The sequence below is a fragment of the Suncus etruscus genome, chromosome 13 (genome assembly GCF_024139225.1).
Source record: "Suncus etruscus isolate mSunEtr1 chromosome 13, mSunEtr1.pri.cur, whole genome shotgun sequence".
NCBI classification, from domain to species: domain Eukaryota; kingdom Metazoa; phylum Chordata; class Mammalia; order Eulipotyphla; family Soricidae; genus Suncus; species Suncus etruscus.
The window spans coordinates 18,608,013-18,626,252 of record NC_064860.1 but is presented as its reverse complement, the minus strand read 5'-3'; the positions used below and the strand labels follow the sequence as shown (position 1 = coordinate 18,626,252).

The 18,240-nt window shown below is 42.1% G+C and overlaps 1 protein-coding gene and 1 non-coding gene across 2 annotated transcripts in view; one reads left to right on the top strand and one right to left on the bottom strand.

Moving 5' to 3' along the window:
- HPS3 (HPS3 biogenesis of lysosomal organelles complex 2 subunit 1) overlaps nt 1-18,240 on the top strand; it is a 44,423-nt gene that overhangs the window by 10,822 nt on the left and 15,361 nt on the right. The window contains exons 5-12 of the mRNA XM_049785523.1: nt 264-456; nt 3,075-3,156; nt 9,685-9,824; nt 10,315-10,426; nt 12,412-12,593; nt 13,948-14,128; nt 15,597-15,830; nt 18,017-18,202. Coding sequence (XP_049641480.1) covers nt 264-456; nt 3,075-3,156; nt 9,685-9,824; nt 10,315-10,426; nt 12,412-12,593; nt 13,948-14,128; nt 15,597-15,830; nt 18,017-18,202 — 1,310 coding nt within the window. The remainder of the gene's footprint in view (nt 1-263; nt 457-3,074; nt 3,157-9,684; nt 9,825-10,314; nt 10,427-12,411; nt 12,594-13,947; nt 14,129-15,596; nt 15,831-18,016; nt 18,203-18,240) is intronic.
- On the bottom strand, nt 6,656-6,759 carry LOC126026788 (U6 spliceosomal RNA). The gene has a single exon (XR_007502008.1). It is a non-coding gene; the product is annotated as a U6 spliceosomal RNA (small nuclear RNA).

Genomic DNA, 18,240 nt, shown 5'->3' with positions numbered 1-18,240 from the left:
GGCCTCCCATTTCATATTTGAAATAAGTTGGTTGATAAAACAGACTATGGGGCTCACCAGTAGAGCATTGACCTTGCATATATGAGGCCCTGAGTTCAGTGTTCAGCAGCACCTATGCACAAAATAAATCAATACAAAGCCGCTTCCCCCAGACAATTGGTTAGCCAGTGATTGGCTTCATTGCATTGAAGTTGAGATGCTATTTTTTTTTCTTTTTCACCTGTCTCAGGATTTGTTTGATTCTTTCATTGTTTCCATTGCAGGTTCTCTTGCTTCTGATGAGAAACATTCATCTCAGGAAAAGGACTTGCTCAGCCTTTTCTGTTTCTTCTCCTTGCCTCATGTGGGTTACCTTTACATGGTCGTCAAGTCTGTGGAGTTGATGTCAGTCTATCAGTACCCCGAGAGATCGCAGCAGGCTGCACTCACACCACATTTTCTGCATGTCATCACCAGGTTGGTCTCAGTGCCGTGTGATGACCTTTGTGTCACTTAGTTTCCTGTCAGTTCTTGCTGGCTTTTACAATTTTTTTTTTGTTTGTTTTTGTTTTTGGGTCATACCCGGCACTCCTGGCTCTATACTCAGAAATCGCTCCTGGCAGGCTCAGGAGACCATATGGGATGCCGGGATTCAAACCACTGATCCTCTGCATGGGAGGCAAACGCCTTACCTCCATGCTATCTCTCCAGCCCCTAAGCTTTTACAATTTTGTTTTGTTTTTGGGCCACACCCATTTGACACTCAGGGGTTACTCCTGGCTATGTGCTCAGAAATTGCCCCTGGCTTGGGGGGACCATATGGGACGCCGGGGGATCGAACCCGGTCTGTTCCTTGGCTAGTGCTTGCAAGGCAGACACCTTACCTCTAGTGCCACCTCACTGGCCCCAGCTTTTACAGTTTTTTATGGTCTTATGCCAGCCAGGTGCCAGCATTGTGCCATTCTCCTGGACAGTTTGTTTTTTGAAGGCCCAGAATCTGCCTTCTAGCCAAAATGTTCACACTCCAAGATGCAGCAGTACAGTTGTTGCAGAGCTCAGTGGAGCCACTCGGGGTTGTGCTCTGGATTTTCTTTTTGGATTTCCACATGCCTTCCTTGCCTGCAACTGCCATATCCTTTTAGTCTGAGTCAACTCAGATTCTACCATCTGGTGAATACAGATGGGGAAGTCACAGCAGGCTTGAGCTGTGACTTAAGCTGTTTGGTGATAACTCTCTTCTGGTTACCACACCACTGTAGATGGTTTGCTACAGCAGAACTTAAGCTCATTTTCTTTTCTTTCAGTTGTTGGAGGGGAGGAGGCTTTTGATTTTATTTCTGGTGATTGCATATTACTCTGAGAGGACAAAGATGCCAGAAAGAGGTGCAGACACAAGGAGATATGTGCCAAATGTCTCATGACTTTGCAAAAGTGTTGTTGGCTCTGGGTGGAGGGAATGAATCCTGCTGAAATGTTGAGTTTCAAGTAAGGCCTGAGAGCTAGTTAGACTTTGACAGATGGAACTTGGGAGAGCAGGGTGGGATATAGATTGATAGAAGGTCCTAGAAGGTTGCAGAACTGCCTCCAGTTCTGTAGAAAGTCCCACATAGGAATTTGCTTTTATTGGACCCCTGGTTGTTTCAGTTTCACCAGCAGGTCCACACAGGGACCCATTGGACACTCAGATATGTACTCTCTGATCTTTTTTTTTTTTTTTTTGGTTTTTGGATCATACCCGGTGACGCTCAGGGGTTACTCCTGGCTGTGCGCTCAGAAGTTGCTCCTGGCTTGGGGGACCATATGGGACACCGGGGGATCGAACCGCTGTCCATCCAAGGCTAGCACAGGCAAGGCAGGCACCTTACGTCTAGCACCACCGCCCGGCCCCTGTACTCTCTGATCTTTCTGCCCCCATCTTTGCTTTGAGGGTCGATGCTGCCTCACCTCTTCTGTGAGCACTGCAAAGAGAGCCAGATTGCCCAGTTTCCATAGTGTTGTTGAGTGATGCTTGCCAAGTACAGAGAAACTGCAGTGTGATGAAATTCTGCTAGCAGAGCTGCTCAGGGCTGTGAAAATTCAAGTTAGGATCTAATTGGTGAAAGGTCTTATCCAAAGGTAGTTAGAGCATTGCTTAAGATAGAAACTGATAAAAACTGAGTAAAGGCAGGTCAGCTATTTGGACGCTTCCTATAAGGCTGCACCGAGCAGTGCAAGAAAGAGATAGATTGGGTGCCAGAGAAGAAAATCACAGAACTTAATATTTGGAGCTGGAGAGATAGATAATATAGCAGGTAAGGCATTTGTCTTGCATGCAGCTGACAATGGGTTCAATCTCTGGCATCTCATCTGGTCCCCAGAACACTGCCAGGAGTGATTTCTGAGAGCAGAGCTAGGAATAAGCCCTGAGTACCTCCAGGTATGGCCCCAAATTTGGGCAGTGGGGGAAGCCCAACAAAACAAATCAAGACTTGGTCCCTGTCGGGACATATATATAGTATATATATGGAGGGCGCAGGTCAGGTGGTATAGTGTGGGGTCCAAAAGAAGTTGAATTTGCCGTCAGCTTGCCAGGGGTAAGGTAACATCATGTGGAAGCGTTTGTTTTTCATTTTTCGGTTTTTGGGCCACACATGATGGTGATCAAGGGTTACTTCTGGCAGGCTTAGGGGACCATAGGGGATGCCACAGATGGAACTCAGGTCGGTGTTTGCAAGGCAAACACTCTACCCACTGTTCTGTCACTCTGGCTCCATATAGAAGCATTTTAAGCATTTAGACAAGTAGTCCAAAGGCTGGGTAAAAGAACATTGAGCACCTGATTTAATAAAATGGAAGTGATGAGCCAGAAAGTGACCATAGTCCCCAGAGCATGTAGACTGAGCAGAGCAGTTGAGGAACTGAAGTCTGGTCTGGGACTGGTCCTACATAGACACATGAGAGGGAGAAGGGTAGAAATTTGAGGGATGCAGGAGAGCCAGAGGCAAGCATTTCTTTGCAGTGGAAACTGAGGTGTGGAGGAGGAATAAAATGTTGATGGAAGCCAAGCAAAGACCGTGCATTGGCTCAGCTGCCCCTTTCCTCTCTCTTCTTCCTAGCAACAACCTGCAATGCTTCACTGTTCGGTGTAGCGCAGCGGTGGCTCGTGAGGAGGACCCATATGGGGATAGCACCATGCAGGTGAGAGCTGGTGTGGATGGCTCCTAGCAGACATGCTGTCCAAAGCTACCTAACACCACAGGTCTTTGTGTTTGTGTTTGGGGAAGGGAGCACAGTCAGTGGTGCTCAGGGAATACTCCTGGCTCTGTGCTCAGAAGTGACCCCTTGGTAGTCCTCAGGGGACCATTTATGTGGTGCCTGGAATGGAACCAGAGCCAGTAATTTGCAGAGCCTTAAGCCCTGGACTCTCTTTTCTTAATGACTTGTCTGTTGAATTAGAACTTTTATGAATGAATCCTGTTTGAAGTGAGAGGTAGATATTTTTTCCTATAAAAATACCTAAATTTAGGGTCTGGAGTGGTGGCGCAGTAGTAGGGCATTTGCCTTGCACACAGCTGACCTATGACAGACCATGATCCCCTGGTGTCCCATATGGTCCCTCAACCCACGAGCAATTTCTGAGCTCACAGCCAGGAGTAGTCCCTGAGTGTCACCGAGCATGGCCCAAAAACAAACAAACAAACACCTAAATTTTTACTCTTACTTTCTTTCAGTTTTTTCCACAATATTTTTTTTATTTAACCACTGTGGTTTCAAAAATGTTCATAGTTCGGTTTCAGTCATAGGGGCCAGAGCGGTGGCGCCGAGCGATAAGGCATCTGCCTTGCTGGTGCTAGCCTAGGACGAACCGTGGTTTGATCCCCCAACATCCCATATGGTCCCCCAAGCCAGGAGTGATTTCTGAGCACATAGCCAGGAGTAATCCCAGAGCGTCACTGGGTGTGGCCCCCCCAAAACCAAACCAAACCAAACCAAACCAAAAAAAGGCTAAAAAAAATACACTTCCCCTTCACCAGTGTAACTTTTTCCCTCCACCAATATTCCCCATTTCTCTCCTCCACCATCCTTGCTTGTCTTCAGGACAGACATCCTATTCTCTCACTATCATCCTCATGGTAGTTGTTGGTGCAGTTATTTCTCTAACTGCTCTCATCACTCTTTGTGTTAAACTTCATATCATAGACTGGTCCTTCAGCCTGCATCTCGCTTGTCTCTGGGTACTATTTTCTTTTTCTTTTCTTTTTTTTAAATACTGCATATGAGTTAAGACTATTTTGTGTCTTTCTCTCTTCCTCTGATTCATTTTACTCAGCATGTCCAACACATGTAAAGGCAAATTTCATGACTTCACTTTTCCCAAGAGCTGCATAGTATTCCATTGTGTATATGTGCCACAGTTTCTTTAGCCACTCATCTGTTGTCTGGCATCTGGGTTGTTTCCAGATTCTGGCATTTATTGTAAATAGCGTTGCAATGATCATAAGAGTACAGGGGATAATTTTGTATTGTGTTTTTGTGTTCCTAAGGTATATCCCAAGGAGTGGTATTGCTGGGTCATATGGGAGCTCAATGTCCAGTTTTCTGAGGAATATCTACATTGTTTTCAGGAAAGGTTGGACTAGACAGCATTCCTATGAGCAGTAAATGAGAGTTCCTCTCTCTCCGCATCCACACCAGCACTGGTTGGTCTTGTTCTTTGTGAAGTGTACCAGTCTTTTTGTTGTGAGAGATGATATCTCATTGTTGTTTGGGTTTGCATATCTCTGATTATTAGTGATATGGAGCATTTTTTCATGTTCCTTTTGGCCATCTGTATTTCTTCATTGAGGAAATGTCTGTGCATTTCTTCTCCCCAATTTTCGGTGGGGTTAGATGTTTTTTCTTGTTAAGTTCTATCAGTATCCTGTATATTTTAGATATTAGACACTTATCTAATGGGTATTGGGTGAATAGTCTCTCCCATTCCAGAGGTAACCTTTGTACTCTAGTCACTGTTTCCTTTGAAGTTGAGAATTTTTATTATGAATGGGAGTTGGATCCTATTAAATTCTTTCTCTGCATCTATGATATGATTATGTTTTTTTTTGTTTGTTTATGTGGTATGTAATTTGCATATGTGTTAGACCATCATTGCCTCTCTCCAGAATGAATCCTACTTAGTCATGGTTCGACATTCTTGATAAGGCACTGGATCTATTTGCTAGGATTTTGTTGAGGATCTGTACTCATCAGGGATATTGGTCTATAGTTGTATGCGTGTGTGTGTGTGTGTTCTTTGCTTTTGATATCAGGGTGTATTTAGCTTCATAAAAAATATTTGGGAATGTTTCTGTTTTTTTGTTTTGTTTTGTTTTGTTTTGTTTTTTCAGTTTTCTGGAAAAGCCTGTAAAGGATTAACAGTAGGTCCACTTGAAAGAATTTGTTAGTGAATTCCTGGACCTAGGCTTTTGTTTTGGGGAAGATTTCTGATTACCATTTTAATTTCCTCAATATTGGTGGATATGTTCAAATATGCTAGATCATCTTGGTTTAACCTTGTGAGGTTATGAGTTCAAAAATTTTTACATTTCTTTTAAGTTCTCTTGTTTTGTGGCAGAGTTTTTCAAAGTAGTTTCCATTACCCTTTGAATTTCTGTATTATCTGTAGTAATCTCCCCGTTTTCATTTCTCATATGGTTTATTAAATTTCTCTCCTTTCCTTTGTGAGTTTCGCTAGTGTTTATCAATCTTATTTATTTTTTCAAAGAACCAATTCTTGCTTTCATTGATCTTCTAGATTTTTTGATTTCCAAGTCATTAATGTCTTCTCTAAGCTTTATTATTTTCTGTCTGCCTATTTTTGGTTCATTTTGTTGATCACTTTCCAATTTATAATCTGTGCTATTAAGTTCCCTTCTTCCTGATGTGTGCTTGCAATGCTATAAATTTTCCTCTTAGTACTGCTTTAGCTGTGTCCCATAGATTCTGATAATTTGTGTCATTGTTCTTGTTTGTTTCTGGATATCTTTTGATTTCCTCTTTGATTCTGTCTTTGACCCACTGGTTGTTCTTTAGTGAGCTGTTTAATTTACAGGTTAAAATTTTTCCTCTATGTCTGCTTGTCACTCACTTATAATTTCAGTGCATCATGATCCCAGAAGGTAGTTTGTACAATTTTTATCATTTTTATTTTATGTAGGTATGCTTTATGAGCTAGCATATGGTCTATTTTGGAGAATGAGCCATGTGCATTGTAGAAGAATGTGTATACAATTTTCTGGGGTTGGAGAGAAAGCCCTATATATTTAGTAGGCCAATTTTTTTCATTTCTCCTTTCAGAACTGTATAATCTTGTTAGATTTTAGCGTGGCTGACATATCATCAGGTGACAAGGATGTGTTGAAGTCTCTCAGAGTTGTGTTGCTATTGATATCTTCCTTCAAATTTGTCCAAGGTTTGTATTATCTGATCTTAGTATGGCCATTCCAGCCTTTATAAGGGAGTTGTTTACCTGTCTTCTAAGCTTTGACTTTGAGTCTGTATTTGTTTTGACTATTCAGATGTGTTTCTTGTAGGCAGCGAAACATTGGATTCAGCTTTTTGATCCATTTTGCCCCTCTGTGTCTTTTAACTGTTGCATTGAACTTATTGATATTGAAAGAGATAATTTGTCATGGGATTTAGTGTCATTTTTGTTTTTTTTAATATGGAACGCTTCATGAATTTGCATGTCATCCTTGTGCAGGGGCCATGCTAATCTCTGTATCATTCCAATTTTAGTATATATGCTGCCGAAGCGAGCACTAAACTTCTTTTAATAGGAGTTTGATGTGTCTCTTGGTCTGTCTTATCTTAGAGTACATTTTTAGTTCATCCTTTAAGGCTGATTTTGAGTCTGTAAAGTTTCTGAGCTGTTGTTTGTCCATGTAGCTTTGTCTTCTTCCTTCAAACATGAATGTAAGTATGGCTGGGTGAGGTACCCTTGGTGATGCATTAATTTCATTGTGTTTTGTCACTATATCTTACCACTGCTTTCTGGCCTTGAGGATTTCTTGTGACAATCATGTAAATGTTGAAGATTCACCTTTGAATGTAATTTCCCTTGTTGATCTTGCTGCTTTCAGTATTCCATCCCTATCTGTGGGTTTCATCATTTGACTAAGATATGTCTTGGGATGCTTTTCTTTGGATCTCTTTTGGCTTGTACTCTTTTCGTATGAGGATTTGGTTGCCTGCACTCTTTAGCTCTGGGAGTTTCTCTGCATGATGTCCTTGACTGTGATACTTTGTTGTTGTTGTCTTCCTTTGTGACTCCATTGATTCTTATGTTGTTTCTGTTGAGTTTATCAAAGACTTCTAGTTTTTTTTTTAATTAATTGATTAATTTAGGTTTTGGGCCACACCCAGTGGTGTTCAGGGGTTACTCCTGGCTCTGTGCTCAGAATTCCCTCTTAGCAGGCTTGGGAGACCATATGGGATACTGGGGATCGAACCTGCATCTGTTCTGGGTCAGCAACATGCAAGGCAAACGTCCTACTCCTTTGTTATCACTCCAGCCCAGACTTCTAGTTTTGTCTGTTCACATTCTTTGTGGACTATTCTCATTGCCTAATCATTTGTTTTAAGCCTCTTTCCAACTTCTTCTGTACATGGAGTTATACGTTTCATCTTCCAACTCCTTGATTCTGTTTTCAGTCATTGCTCTGTTGAAAAAGCTTTTCAGTGAGATTTTTATTTTGGCAATTTTTTAATCCTTTTATTTCAATTTGAAGTTTTCTCATTTCTACTCTCATATCCTCATGAATCTTATTTGTGGCAATTCAGTTTGTTCCATCCTTTGAATTCTGTGAACATCTTCTATTTTTTTCTCTAAATTTCTTATCTGAGAGTCTAAATAGGTGATTGGTACTTTTCAGGTCATCAGAGCTACCATCTTCATTCTCTAAGCATGGTGGAAGTCTGCGTTGTTTTCCATTGTCACAGTGTGGTGTGGCGTTTTCTGCGTCCAGATCTGGCATTTTTTGATTAGGAAGAGTGTGTGGCCAGCCTTGGGTTCTGTCTGTTCACTTGGGCAGTGCCCTCTGCTGTTGCCCTTTGGTTACTGTTGGGAGGTAGGCTCTACCGAAGTGAAAACTTATTGACTTTTGTTTCTCATTATTTTTCAGGGGCCTCCTAAGTGGTACTCAAGGAACCCAAGGTCCTCTTCAGAGATTCTTAGGGAACCTTGTTGGTGATTTATTGCAGAGACTCAGGGATGTGGTGCTGCTTTGGTCTGGTGGTGTAGGGGATTTCTTGGGTTCCAGGGTGGTGCTAGGGGTCTTCAAGACTATACTGGTCTTGCTTGCGTAATCATGTTGTACCAGGAATCAAACCAGGGTTAGCTTTATGCAAGACATGGCCTTACCCCTGTTTGTGTCTCTGGCTCCAGATTTCTTTGTATTTCATTTTTAGGCTACATTGAGCAGTTCTTGGGTATATTCCTGGCTCCATGCTCAGGGATTGCTCCCTAGAGTGTTCAAAGGACTATGGGGTGCAAGGGATTGAAGCTGGTTTCTTGCATGCAAAGCATGAACTGAGAGCATTGTTCTATGACTGGAATGAGATGAGAGCTTTTAAGGTTACTGTGAAACATCTCACTTAGAATTAGTATAGGATATTGTTTTTAAAGTTTGCACAGGTAGCAACTCACAACTAGGATGTCGCATGTTAATTCTTTGCTTTTGGGCCACACCCAACAATAATCAGGGCATATTCTTAGCTCTTCATCCAGGAATCATTCTTGGCGGTGCTTAGGGGACCCTTGCAGATGCTGGGGATCAAAACCAGCATGGCTCTGTAAAAGGCAAATGCCTTACCTGCTGTATACTATCTCAATGGGCCCATGCTTTTTCTTCTTTAGTGGCAAAGCATGCTACCCCAGAAACAAAGTGTAAGCATATGCAAGAGCACCAAACTAAATAAAGCACATTGACATGGGTATCAGATAGCTTCGTAATTCTTTGGCCATTTTATAAATTGTCTTTGTTTCCATAATGTGAGAGTTAATGGATTTATCCGATCGATAGTCTCATTTTTCAGTGAGAAGTACTATGCTTAGTCTCAGAGAGGTTCCTGACCACAAAGTAGTCTGGTCATTTTATGCTGAAATTCTGTTTCCTCTGACCTTGAGTTTCTGTTCTCAGAAATACACAGCACACATGCCTGAGACCACATGCTCTTGCACACAGGCTCTGCAGGTGGATGTTCATTAGAACCAAATCTGATGTGGCAGAAAACACCCAGGTCAGGATGGTGGATGCCTCACAGATTACCTTATGTCTGCCTGGCATCTGCAAGTATTCCTGATGGTGATGTTAACAAGTCTCTGGGCTTGGCTTTTTTTCTGCTTACCTTGAGATGTGATAACCCCAACTGATTACAGTAGTTTTGTCTTGTTTTGTTTTGTTTTGGGGCCATAACTAAACACACAGGGGCTACTCCTAGTTCTACATTCAGGAATTGATCCTCAGGGTACTTAGGCTTATATATGGGATGAGGGAAATCAATCCTTGGTCAGCTTTGTGCAAGGCAAGTGTCCTCCCTGCTGTACTGATCTCTATACTGTGTTTTTTTTTTAATGGCATCTAGGGCTCTGGCCCTTAGATTGTGTGTGTTTGTGTGTGTGTAAACAGACTGACTTTGAAAAAATAAAGACCGTGTAGTCTTGAATGTGTGGTTTTACTTTCTTAGGCTTGCCCGCCGGTCAGTATGGATGTCTGTGCCTTGAGAATCCAACTCTTCATTGGTTTGAAAGCCCTCTGTCACTTCCAGAATCACCTCATTCTTTTAACCAAGGCGGTCCCTGAAGGCCCCCCACAAAGAAGACCACAGTAAGTTGTCATCACCCCTGTGTGTGGTGTGATCTCTGAGCCCATCTCTTTTCATGTCCATACTTGGAACTGTCAGATGCTTTTCTATGCTGCTTTTCCAAATATAGTAGTGGGGTTCTGTAGCAGCCTTTGTCGTTGACCCAGGAACTTTTGGAAGAAAATTAATTGTTTCCATATGATGAAAAGGATAGAATAATTGCCATAAAAATCCATATATTTTTGTTTTGTTTTTGTTTTAAATTAAATCACTATGAGATACAGAGTTAAAAGTTGTTGAATAGCTTAGTTTCATCAGACAGTGTTCCAAAACTTATCCTTTCATCAGTGTGACGTGCTGCAGTGCTTGCCTGTACTAGACATCTCTGAAAGGATTTGGGATGAATCTGATGTCAGCTGTCTTGCTTTAGGGAGCTAATCATTGCTATAGAAAATTGTTAATTGCTTATAATAAACACAGCTTATTAATTTCTGCTCTTCATTTTGCTTGCAGTTTTAGAAAAGGTAGTACCCTTGGAAAACTGAGAAACTCTCCTGCGGCGGAGGTGGGGTGGAATCTATATGTTGTGAATACTATCTCACCGGTACAGCTGTACAGAGAAATGGTAACTCTTTTCAGACTTCTCCCTCCCTTCATTCTATTTTTCTGGCTTTGTTTTTTGGCTTTGTTTTGGGGCCACGGCCATTGGTGTTTGGGGGTTGCTCCTAGCCATGTTCAGGGGATAAGAGGATGTGGGTGATCAATCCCATGCCTTCTGCTTACTCAGCCCACACTCTAGCCCTCTTATCTTTTGTGCTGCTTTTCTGGTCCCCACACTTTTTTCCTTCTGCATGACATGAAATGGGTTTTACGGCACATCATCCCTGTGGATCATTTAGCTGCTCTCCGCCAGATGACAAAGTCTGGCTTTACCTTTCTGTCCATTGAGGGTTGTGGGGAGAATCCCCCTTCCCTGACTTAGGGCCTGATGAGCTAGTGTCAGCATAAGTAGCCTCTGATCTTTGCTCTGAACCCTGGCAAAGAGTCATGAAGCAGAGTGGAACATAACCTTAAGTCATGCGTCTCATTCTCCTTGAAAAGGACAGTAGTGGGTTGGAGAGATAGCATGGAGGTAAGGTGTTTGCCTTGCATGCAGAAGGACGGTGATTCGAATCCCGGCATCCCATATGGTCCCTCGAGCCTGCCAGGAGCGATTTCTGAGCGTAGAGCCAGGAGGAGCGCCCCCCAAAAAAAAGAAAAAAAAAAGAAAAGTATAGTAGTGTGGACCACCGGTGACTGAATTAATCTCCGCAGTGCTTTTCCTCATTCTTTCTTTTGCAATAATTTCACTAGCAGTGAATCTAAAGTCATCAGAAGAATATAGATGAGAGCTAGGACACTTTACCCAAGTCAGTGGATCAGCTTGCATCTCTCTTATCCCCTACCCTTCCAACTCTTACACTTCCTATTTTATTTTATTTTTGGTTTTGGGACACATCTAGCAATGCTGAAGGGCTGTTCCTGATTGGGTTCTACGTGAAGAAATCGTTCTTGGCAGGGCTCAGGGGACCATATGGAATGCTGGGGATTGAATCCAGGTTGGCTGTGTGCAAGGCAAGAACCCTATCCACTGTGCTATCTCTCCAGGCCCCATTTCACACTTTCTAAACCCATATAGACACACACTGGCTTTCTTCTAATCTGCTGGAAGATAGCTTTTTTTACCCTGATGGTTCAGGTTATGTTCCTGAGATTAGGTAGTACATCTAATTATTATGCTTCTTTAGTTTGAGCCAAGAATATATCCCCTTGCTTTATTTTCTTTTTATGACAAAGGAATTTTTTTTTTGGGTAAGCTGGGGGTATTTTGAGCCACATCTAGTACCCAGGCTATTCCTGGATCTGTGCTAAGGGATCATTCTTGGTGGGGATCATATGTGGTGCCAAGGATTGAATCAGAATTGGCCACATTTAGAGCAAGCACCTTCACCCCTGTACTGTCTCTTTGGACCATAAATTTGTACTTTTTCTAAATCTGTTTAATAATCTATAGTAAACTCCCTCATAATTATGGGGGTGGTAAATAAAAACTCTGGAGTTAGGCTCCACATAATGGTAACTTATTTACTTCTTTTAGATTGATTTTTTTTTTTTTGCTGTTTTTTTGGGTCACACCCGGCAGTGCTCAGGGGTTACTCCTGGCTCCATGCTCAGAAATTGCTCCTGGCAGGCACGGGGGACCATATGGGACCCCGGGATTTGAACCGATGACCTCCTGCATGAAAGGCAAATGCCTTACCTCCATGCTATCTTTCCGGCCCCTAGATTGATTTTTAATATGTCCAAATATTAACTTCACTTACAAAGTGTATTGCTATTCTTTTTTTGATTGTTTTTATATGTGAGATACACCCAGCAATGCTCAAGGGTTACTCCTGGATCAAAATGCTCTGGGGACCAAAAGTGGTGCCTGGTATTGGGCATATTAAGGCAAGCACGTTAGCTGCAATACCATCTCTCAGGCCCTATATTGACACTCAAAAAAGCCTTGAGCTTTTGGGGTGGGATTTTGTCTGTAGTGACGTTAGTTGTTGGTTTTCTTGGTTGTAGATTGAGTACAGTAATACCTATAAGATGACCAAAACTCAGAGCTGCATTCACCTGCTCAGTGAGGCCCATTTGCTGGTGAGAGCTGCCCTGCTGGATGCTGCTCAGTTGGAACCTGGAGAAAAGGCAGAGCTATTGGAAGCATTCAAGGAAAGCTGTGGACATCTGGGGGACTGCTACAGCAGGTAGGCCATGCGTCTTAGAATGGGGGAGAGATGTGTATGAGGCTTTGGGTGGACTCAAAATGCCTAAATGGGATTTGGGAGGGGGCACCTGAAGTTTGAACTTAATGGGCTCTCTTACTCCACCAGCTTTGATAAGGTCACTCTGTGGACCAGCTACTGTGAGAGACTGAACCCTAAGGGGAACCTGGTCCATGACTTGCCTTCAGGGAGAGGGTCTGTGAGAAGAGCAGTCTTAGTGTCTCAAGTTCCTGCATCTTTCACCACTTCATTGACTCATATGAAATGTCATTTCATGACCAATGAGCATCCTTGGGACAGGGCTGGAGAGAGAGAGAGAGGATGAAAAGGAGAAAGCAGTTGTCTTATGTGCCACTATGGTGGCTTTGAACTTTCAGCACCACTTATGGTCGCTGAAACACTGCCAGGGGTCACTTCTGGGTGTTACCATAAAATTTATTCCCTTACTCCATACCCAAAGTTCCCAGGACAGCCAAATTACTCATTTGAACCTTTAGCCTAAGGCAGAGGTAGCAGTTGGACAATCTGTGATTTTAATCTTCATAGTCAATGTTTTTATGAGCTTAAAAAAAAGGCCTAAAGATGCATGGTGGTTTTTTTGTTTTGATTTTATTTTCATTGGGTATTTTTGGTTTGGGGGGTGTATTAAGAATAGTACAAGTGTATTTTATGGTCATTAAATTTTGGTGGTAATTTGGGGTAGACCCAGGCAATGTATGCGGTTTGCCGTGAGTGCTATCTTAGGCCTGTTTGGAGGTAGTCAGAGATTCATATGCAGTGGTAAGAAGTAGTGAGTAGTACAGAGATCTCCTGTACCTAAAAATTTTAATGCAGTATTACTACCTGTTATTGACTTAGTGTAAAAAAAAAAACAACGTTGATTTTGTTTATGGTTCCCTAGTTTGACTTGTTCTTTGTGTGAAGTGTGTGTGCATGTCTGTTTGTAAATGTGTGTTTAGTTTTATATAGTTTTATTTAATGAATTTTTTACTTCGAGGAATATTTAGACATGTTATTGCTTCAAAGGCAATCATATTTCTTCTTAGGAAAATGATAAATTAATAGAATGCAAATTTGCACTCTAATAGTTTAGAACTAATAGTAACATTTACTTAATGCTGTTTAATTTTCTATTATAGTGGGCAAAAGAAATAGAATCTTTCTTAGTCTATAGGATGCCCCTGAAAAAAAAACAAACTAAAAAATCAGAATAACTACAAAATAACAATAGAAAATACTTTGAGATTTACAGTGATAGAATCCATGATCTATTTCATTATGAAACATGCTGACATTTGAATGACATATTTAGGATTTTTTTCCTTTCTTCCTTTAGGCTCAACACCCAGCATTGCCACCTTGCCTTGCCATACTATAAAATGTCTGGTTTGTCCATGGGTGATGTTCTGGCTCGCAGGGACTGGGCAGTAGACTGTGAATCGCAGAGCTATGAGAAGGGATTACTCTTTTACATTAATCACTCACTTTATGAAAACTTGGATGAAGAATTAAGTGATGTGAGTATTTGAGTATCATTTTCCCTTTTGTTGGCTCCAATATCTTTTGCATTGTAGTGAATTCCTGATGAAGAAATTTGAAAGTCTTGTTCCAATATACTTTCCTTTTGGTATTATTTTCTTCTTTTCCTAAAAGAGTAGTTTTTGTGCTGCTTTCTTTGTCGTTAACCATAAAATAGTGGGCTGGATAAGAAGCTAAAGTTGCCAGCCTGAGGCTGGAGCAATAGCACAGAGAGTAAGATACTTGCCTTGCCTGTAGCCGACATGGGTTTCATTCCTGGCACCCCATATGGTCTCCCGAGCCTGCCAGGATTAATTCCTGAGTGCAGAGCCAGAAGTAACCTCTGAGCACCTCCGGATGTGACCCAAAAACCAAAAATAAAATAAAATAAATTTGTTAGCATGTTTCCACGCTTTCCTGGTTAATGACAAGAGACCGTGACCCAGTGTAGTTGGTTGGATAGCGCCAGTGACTGTGGCCTGTTTTAGGAGAACATTTGAGCACTGTCTGTTCTGTCTCTGCAGCCTGTTCACAACCTTGATTGCCTTTCTCCGAATATCTGAAACTTCACTTAGCCACTGATCTTTAGACACTGAAGGGTTGTTTATAGCCCCGGATGTATTTTTGTGTTTGTTTGGGGACCACACTCATTGGTGCTCGGGCTACTGTCAGCCTCATGCTGGTGGTGCTCAGTGCTAGGGATTGAGTCTGGGTCTTCCACATGTGAAACCTGTGAGCTTTCTCCATGGGGAGCCTCCCAACTGATGCTCAAGAAACCCAGGGGATCCTTCTGGCAGATCTCAGCCAACCAGGGTGTGTGAAAGATTCCCTGGGACCCCAGCACTATACTCAGGTGCCTCCAGGCTATAGACTTTCTCTGGGGTTTTTAAGAAATAATTGAATATAGGGGTTGGAGAGATAGTACAGTGGGTAAAGCACTTGCTTTTGCTTGTGGCTGACCTAGATAGGATCCTTGGCATTACCTGGGTTTTTTGAAGTAAGGGAAGAAAGGAGGGGGAGGGAAAGATGGAGGAAGGGAGGGAAAAAAGGTGGGTTGGTTAATATTTTGATGTTTGAGAGTGAAATTTGCTCACATACTACCTTGGCAAGTAAATTTTTGACTAAGGTTGTTTAGTCACATAGACTTTGGAATGAAATCAGTCACATGCTTAGTTTCTGTCCTGAACTCTTGTTAACAATGGCAATGCTGGGTCACAACTTGCTATGTATTTTCACTGCTTTTGCTTCATCATGGCACAGAAAAGCAGTTACTGTCCTCTCATTTCTTCCTTCTAGCACTGTCTTTTGTAATTGCAGAGTAATACAATACATAATTTGTTAAAAAGTTGGCTGGCGTATGATTTTATCTCCATTGCTCTTTCTGTATCTTTTTTCCTATCTTGCTAATTCGGTTTCTTTCCATTGCCTGGCTAACCATTCATTTCTTGCTGTTTCTGCTCTCCCAAGCAATTAGCAGTGAAAGTGGTGGAGATGTTTTTTATGGCTGAGCCGAAGCAATTGCCCCACATTCTCTGTACACCGTCCATGAAGAACATTAACCCTTCAACTGCCCTGAACTACCTCAGCAAGCTGGATTCTTCTCAGTGTTCACCTATCTTGGTGACATTGACCAAGGCTGCAATGGCTTTGAAGATGGGAGATTTGGACATGTACAGAAACGAAATGACAAGCCACTCAGAGGTAGGGTGCCCTGTCTGACATTCACAGTTGGTGTTATAGGACTTGGATGTTCCCTGGGAATGTTCACTGGCTTCTGGAGGGGTTCATTGTTTACTGGTTACAGGAAAATAATATTAGGAAGGCAGGCTTTGAGGGTAGGAGTGCTTAGGGCCTTAGGCCTGGAAAATGAAAAAGGAGGAAGAATGAGACTAGTGCAGTGAACAGCTTCAGTGCTGTTAGTTGCCCAAGCCAGCACTGCCCCAGCCAGTTGCCTACCATGGCTTGAGTGATGGGGCATAGTCAGGGAAAACACACCAGTAATGTGCATGTAGGCATAGCTTGTAGGATATGAGCCAGCAGAACCTTAGGACCCTCACTATTGGAGTGAGAGCCAGCATTATTGCTTAAGTTTCTTTCCTCTCAGGACCACTCCCCTTACCCTTTTGGTACTGGTTTTTGGACCATACCTGACTGTGTTCAGGACTTACTCCTGGCTTTTTTGCTGAGGGATCTTTGCTTGAAGTGCACAAGGGACCATATAGGGTGATGGGAATCGAACCTGTGTTGGCTAGTGCAAGGCAGAAGCCCTACTTGTTTTTGTTTGTTTGTTTTTGCTAAAGCCCCTTATGATTCCATTTTGTCCAAGACATTTTTTTTGTTTTGCTTTTTTGTTTGTTTTTGTTTTGGGACCACACCTGGTAGTGCTCAAGGGTCACTCCTGGCAGACTCAGAGGACCTTGTAAGGTACTGAGTATTCAACCCTGTTTGACTGTGTGCAAGGCCAACACCCTATTTTCTGTACTAGTACTCTGGTTTCACCCAAGAATTTTTTTTATGAGATCTCCTCCCAGGCATGGAGGTATTGTAAGATAATATATATCAAACATTGGGTGATAATAAATCATAAAGAAATTTATCTTGGGCCCGGAGTGGTGGCACTAAGCAGTAAGGCGTCTGCTTTGAGTGTGATAGCCTAGGACGGACCGCGGTTCGATCCCCCAGTGTCCCATATGGCCCCCCAAGCCAGGAGTTATTTCTGAGCGCATAGCCAGGAGTAACCCCTGAGCATCACCAGGTGTGGCCGAAAAACAAACAAAAACAAAAAGCAAATAAACAAAAAAGAAAGACATTTCTTTTAAAGCAAAATTTTTCAAAAGTAACCCTGTATGGGCTTGGGTCTCACTGTATAAGAAGCCTGGGCATTCTTGCAATAATTTTCAGAGACAAAAGAGAGGAGGGCTGGAAGTTACAGCTCACTTCATGAACCTCACCACAAAGAGTGATGAGTTTAGTTAGAGAAATAACTACATTGCGAATTATCCTAACATTGAAAATGTGTGAGGGAAATAGAAAGCCTGTCTAGAGTACAGGCAGGGGGTGGGGTGGGGAAGAGGGACATTGGTGATGGGAATGTTGCACTGGTGATGGGGGGTGTTCTCGTATATTACTGAAACCCAACCACAATCATATTTGTATTCAAGGTGTTTAAATAAAATATTTTTTAAAAAAAGAAGCCTGGGTCTATACTGGGGTAAAAAATTCTCCTGACTTCACAGCGAATTGAGTGTTTGAATCCTTTCTCACTGAAATGGATCTGCCTTTTGTAAGAGAGACCACTTAAGGATATGTTCCGAAGATGATTATCCTGAACTTGAGAAGTCATGTTGATTGAAGTACCTACTGCTTTCTGGGCAGTTCTAGATCTGTTTCTTCTTAGTTCCAGTTGCAGTGCTGTGAGGGAGGTGTTGCTTTAACTTTGAGGGAACTAAGACCCAAAAATGCTAAAATATTTGTTCAAGATGAGGCAGCCAGTGAGTGTTGGAGCCAGGATTTGGTTTTGGTAGTTTGGCTTCTGTGTTCTTGCACCTGATTTTGGTCAAATGCCCATATTAGACTCTGATTTCTGAACCCAGACAGGCGTAAGCACTGCACCACTCTATAAATGACATAGAATGATCATACTCATTTAAGGAATATTAAAAAAAATCATATAATAATCCAAAGACAACAGAGACCATAATCCAAAGACAATAGAGACAAGGGTCTTTGACTTGAGACCTAGTCTTGGTAGTTATAGAAAAAAATTGAGAATGAAGTAATTTATGAATATCTGACTCCCAGATATTGAAAGCATTAGCATGTTTTTCCCACATAGATAGTGTAAATGCGATAGACATTTTAATCCTAAATTCCTTTTTCATCTGAAGATGAACTTGGTGTATGGCTTCATCTTGGAACCCCGGCTGTTGATTCAGCAGAGGAAGGGACAGATGGTCCCCACTGAATTTTCAGTTCACCTGAAAGACACCAGACCTGGATTGCTTGTGGCTTCTATTCTGGGCTTACTGAGGAACAGCCATATTGGAGTCGAAGAAGCAGATTCCTTCTTTAAGGTTTGGCACTTCAGAAATGTAGTTCTGGGCTGTAGAAA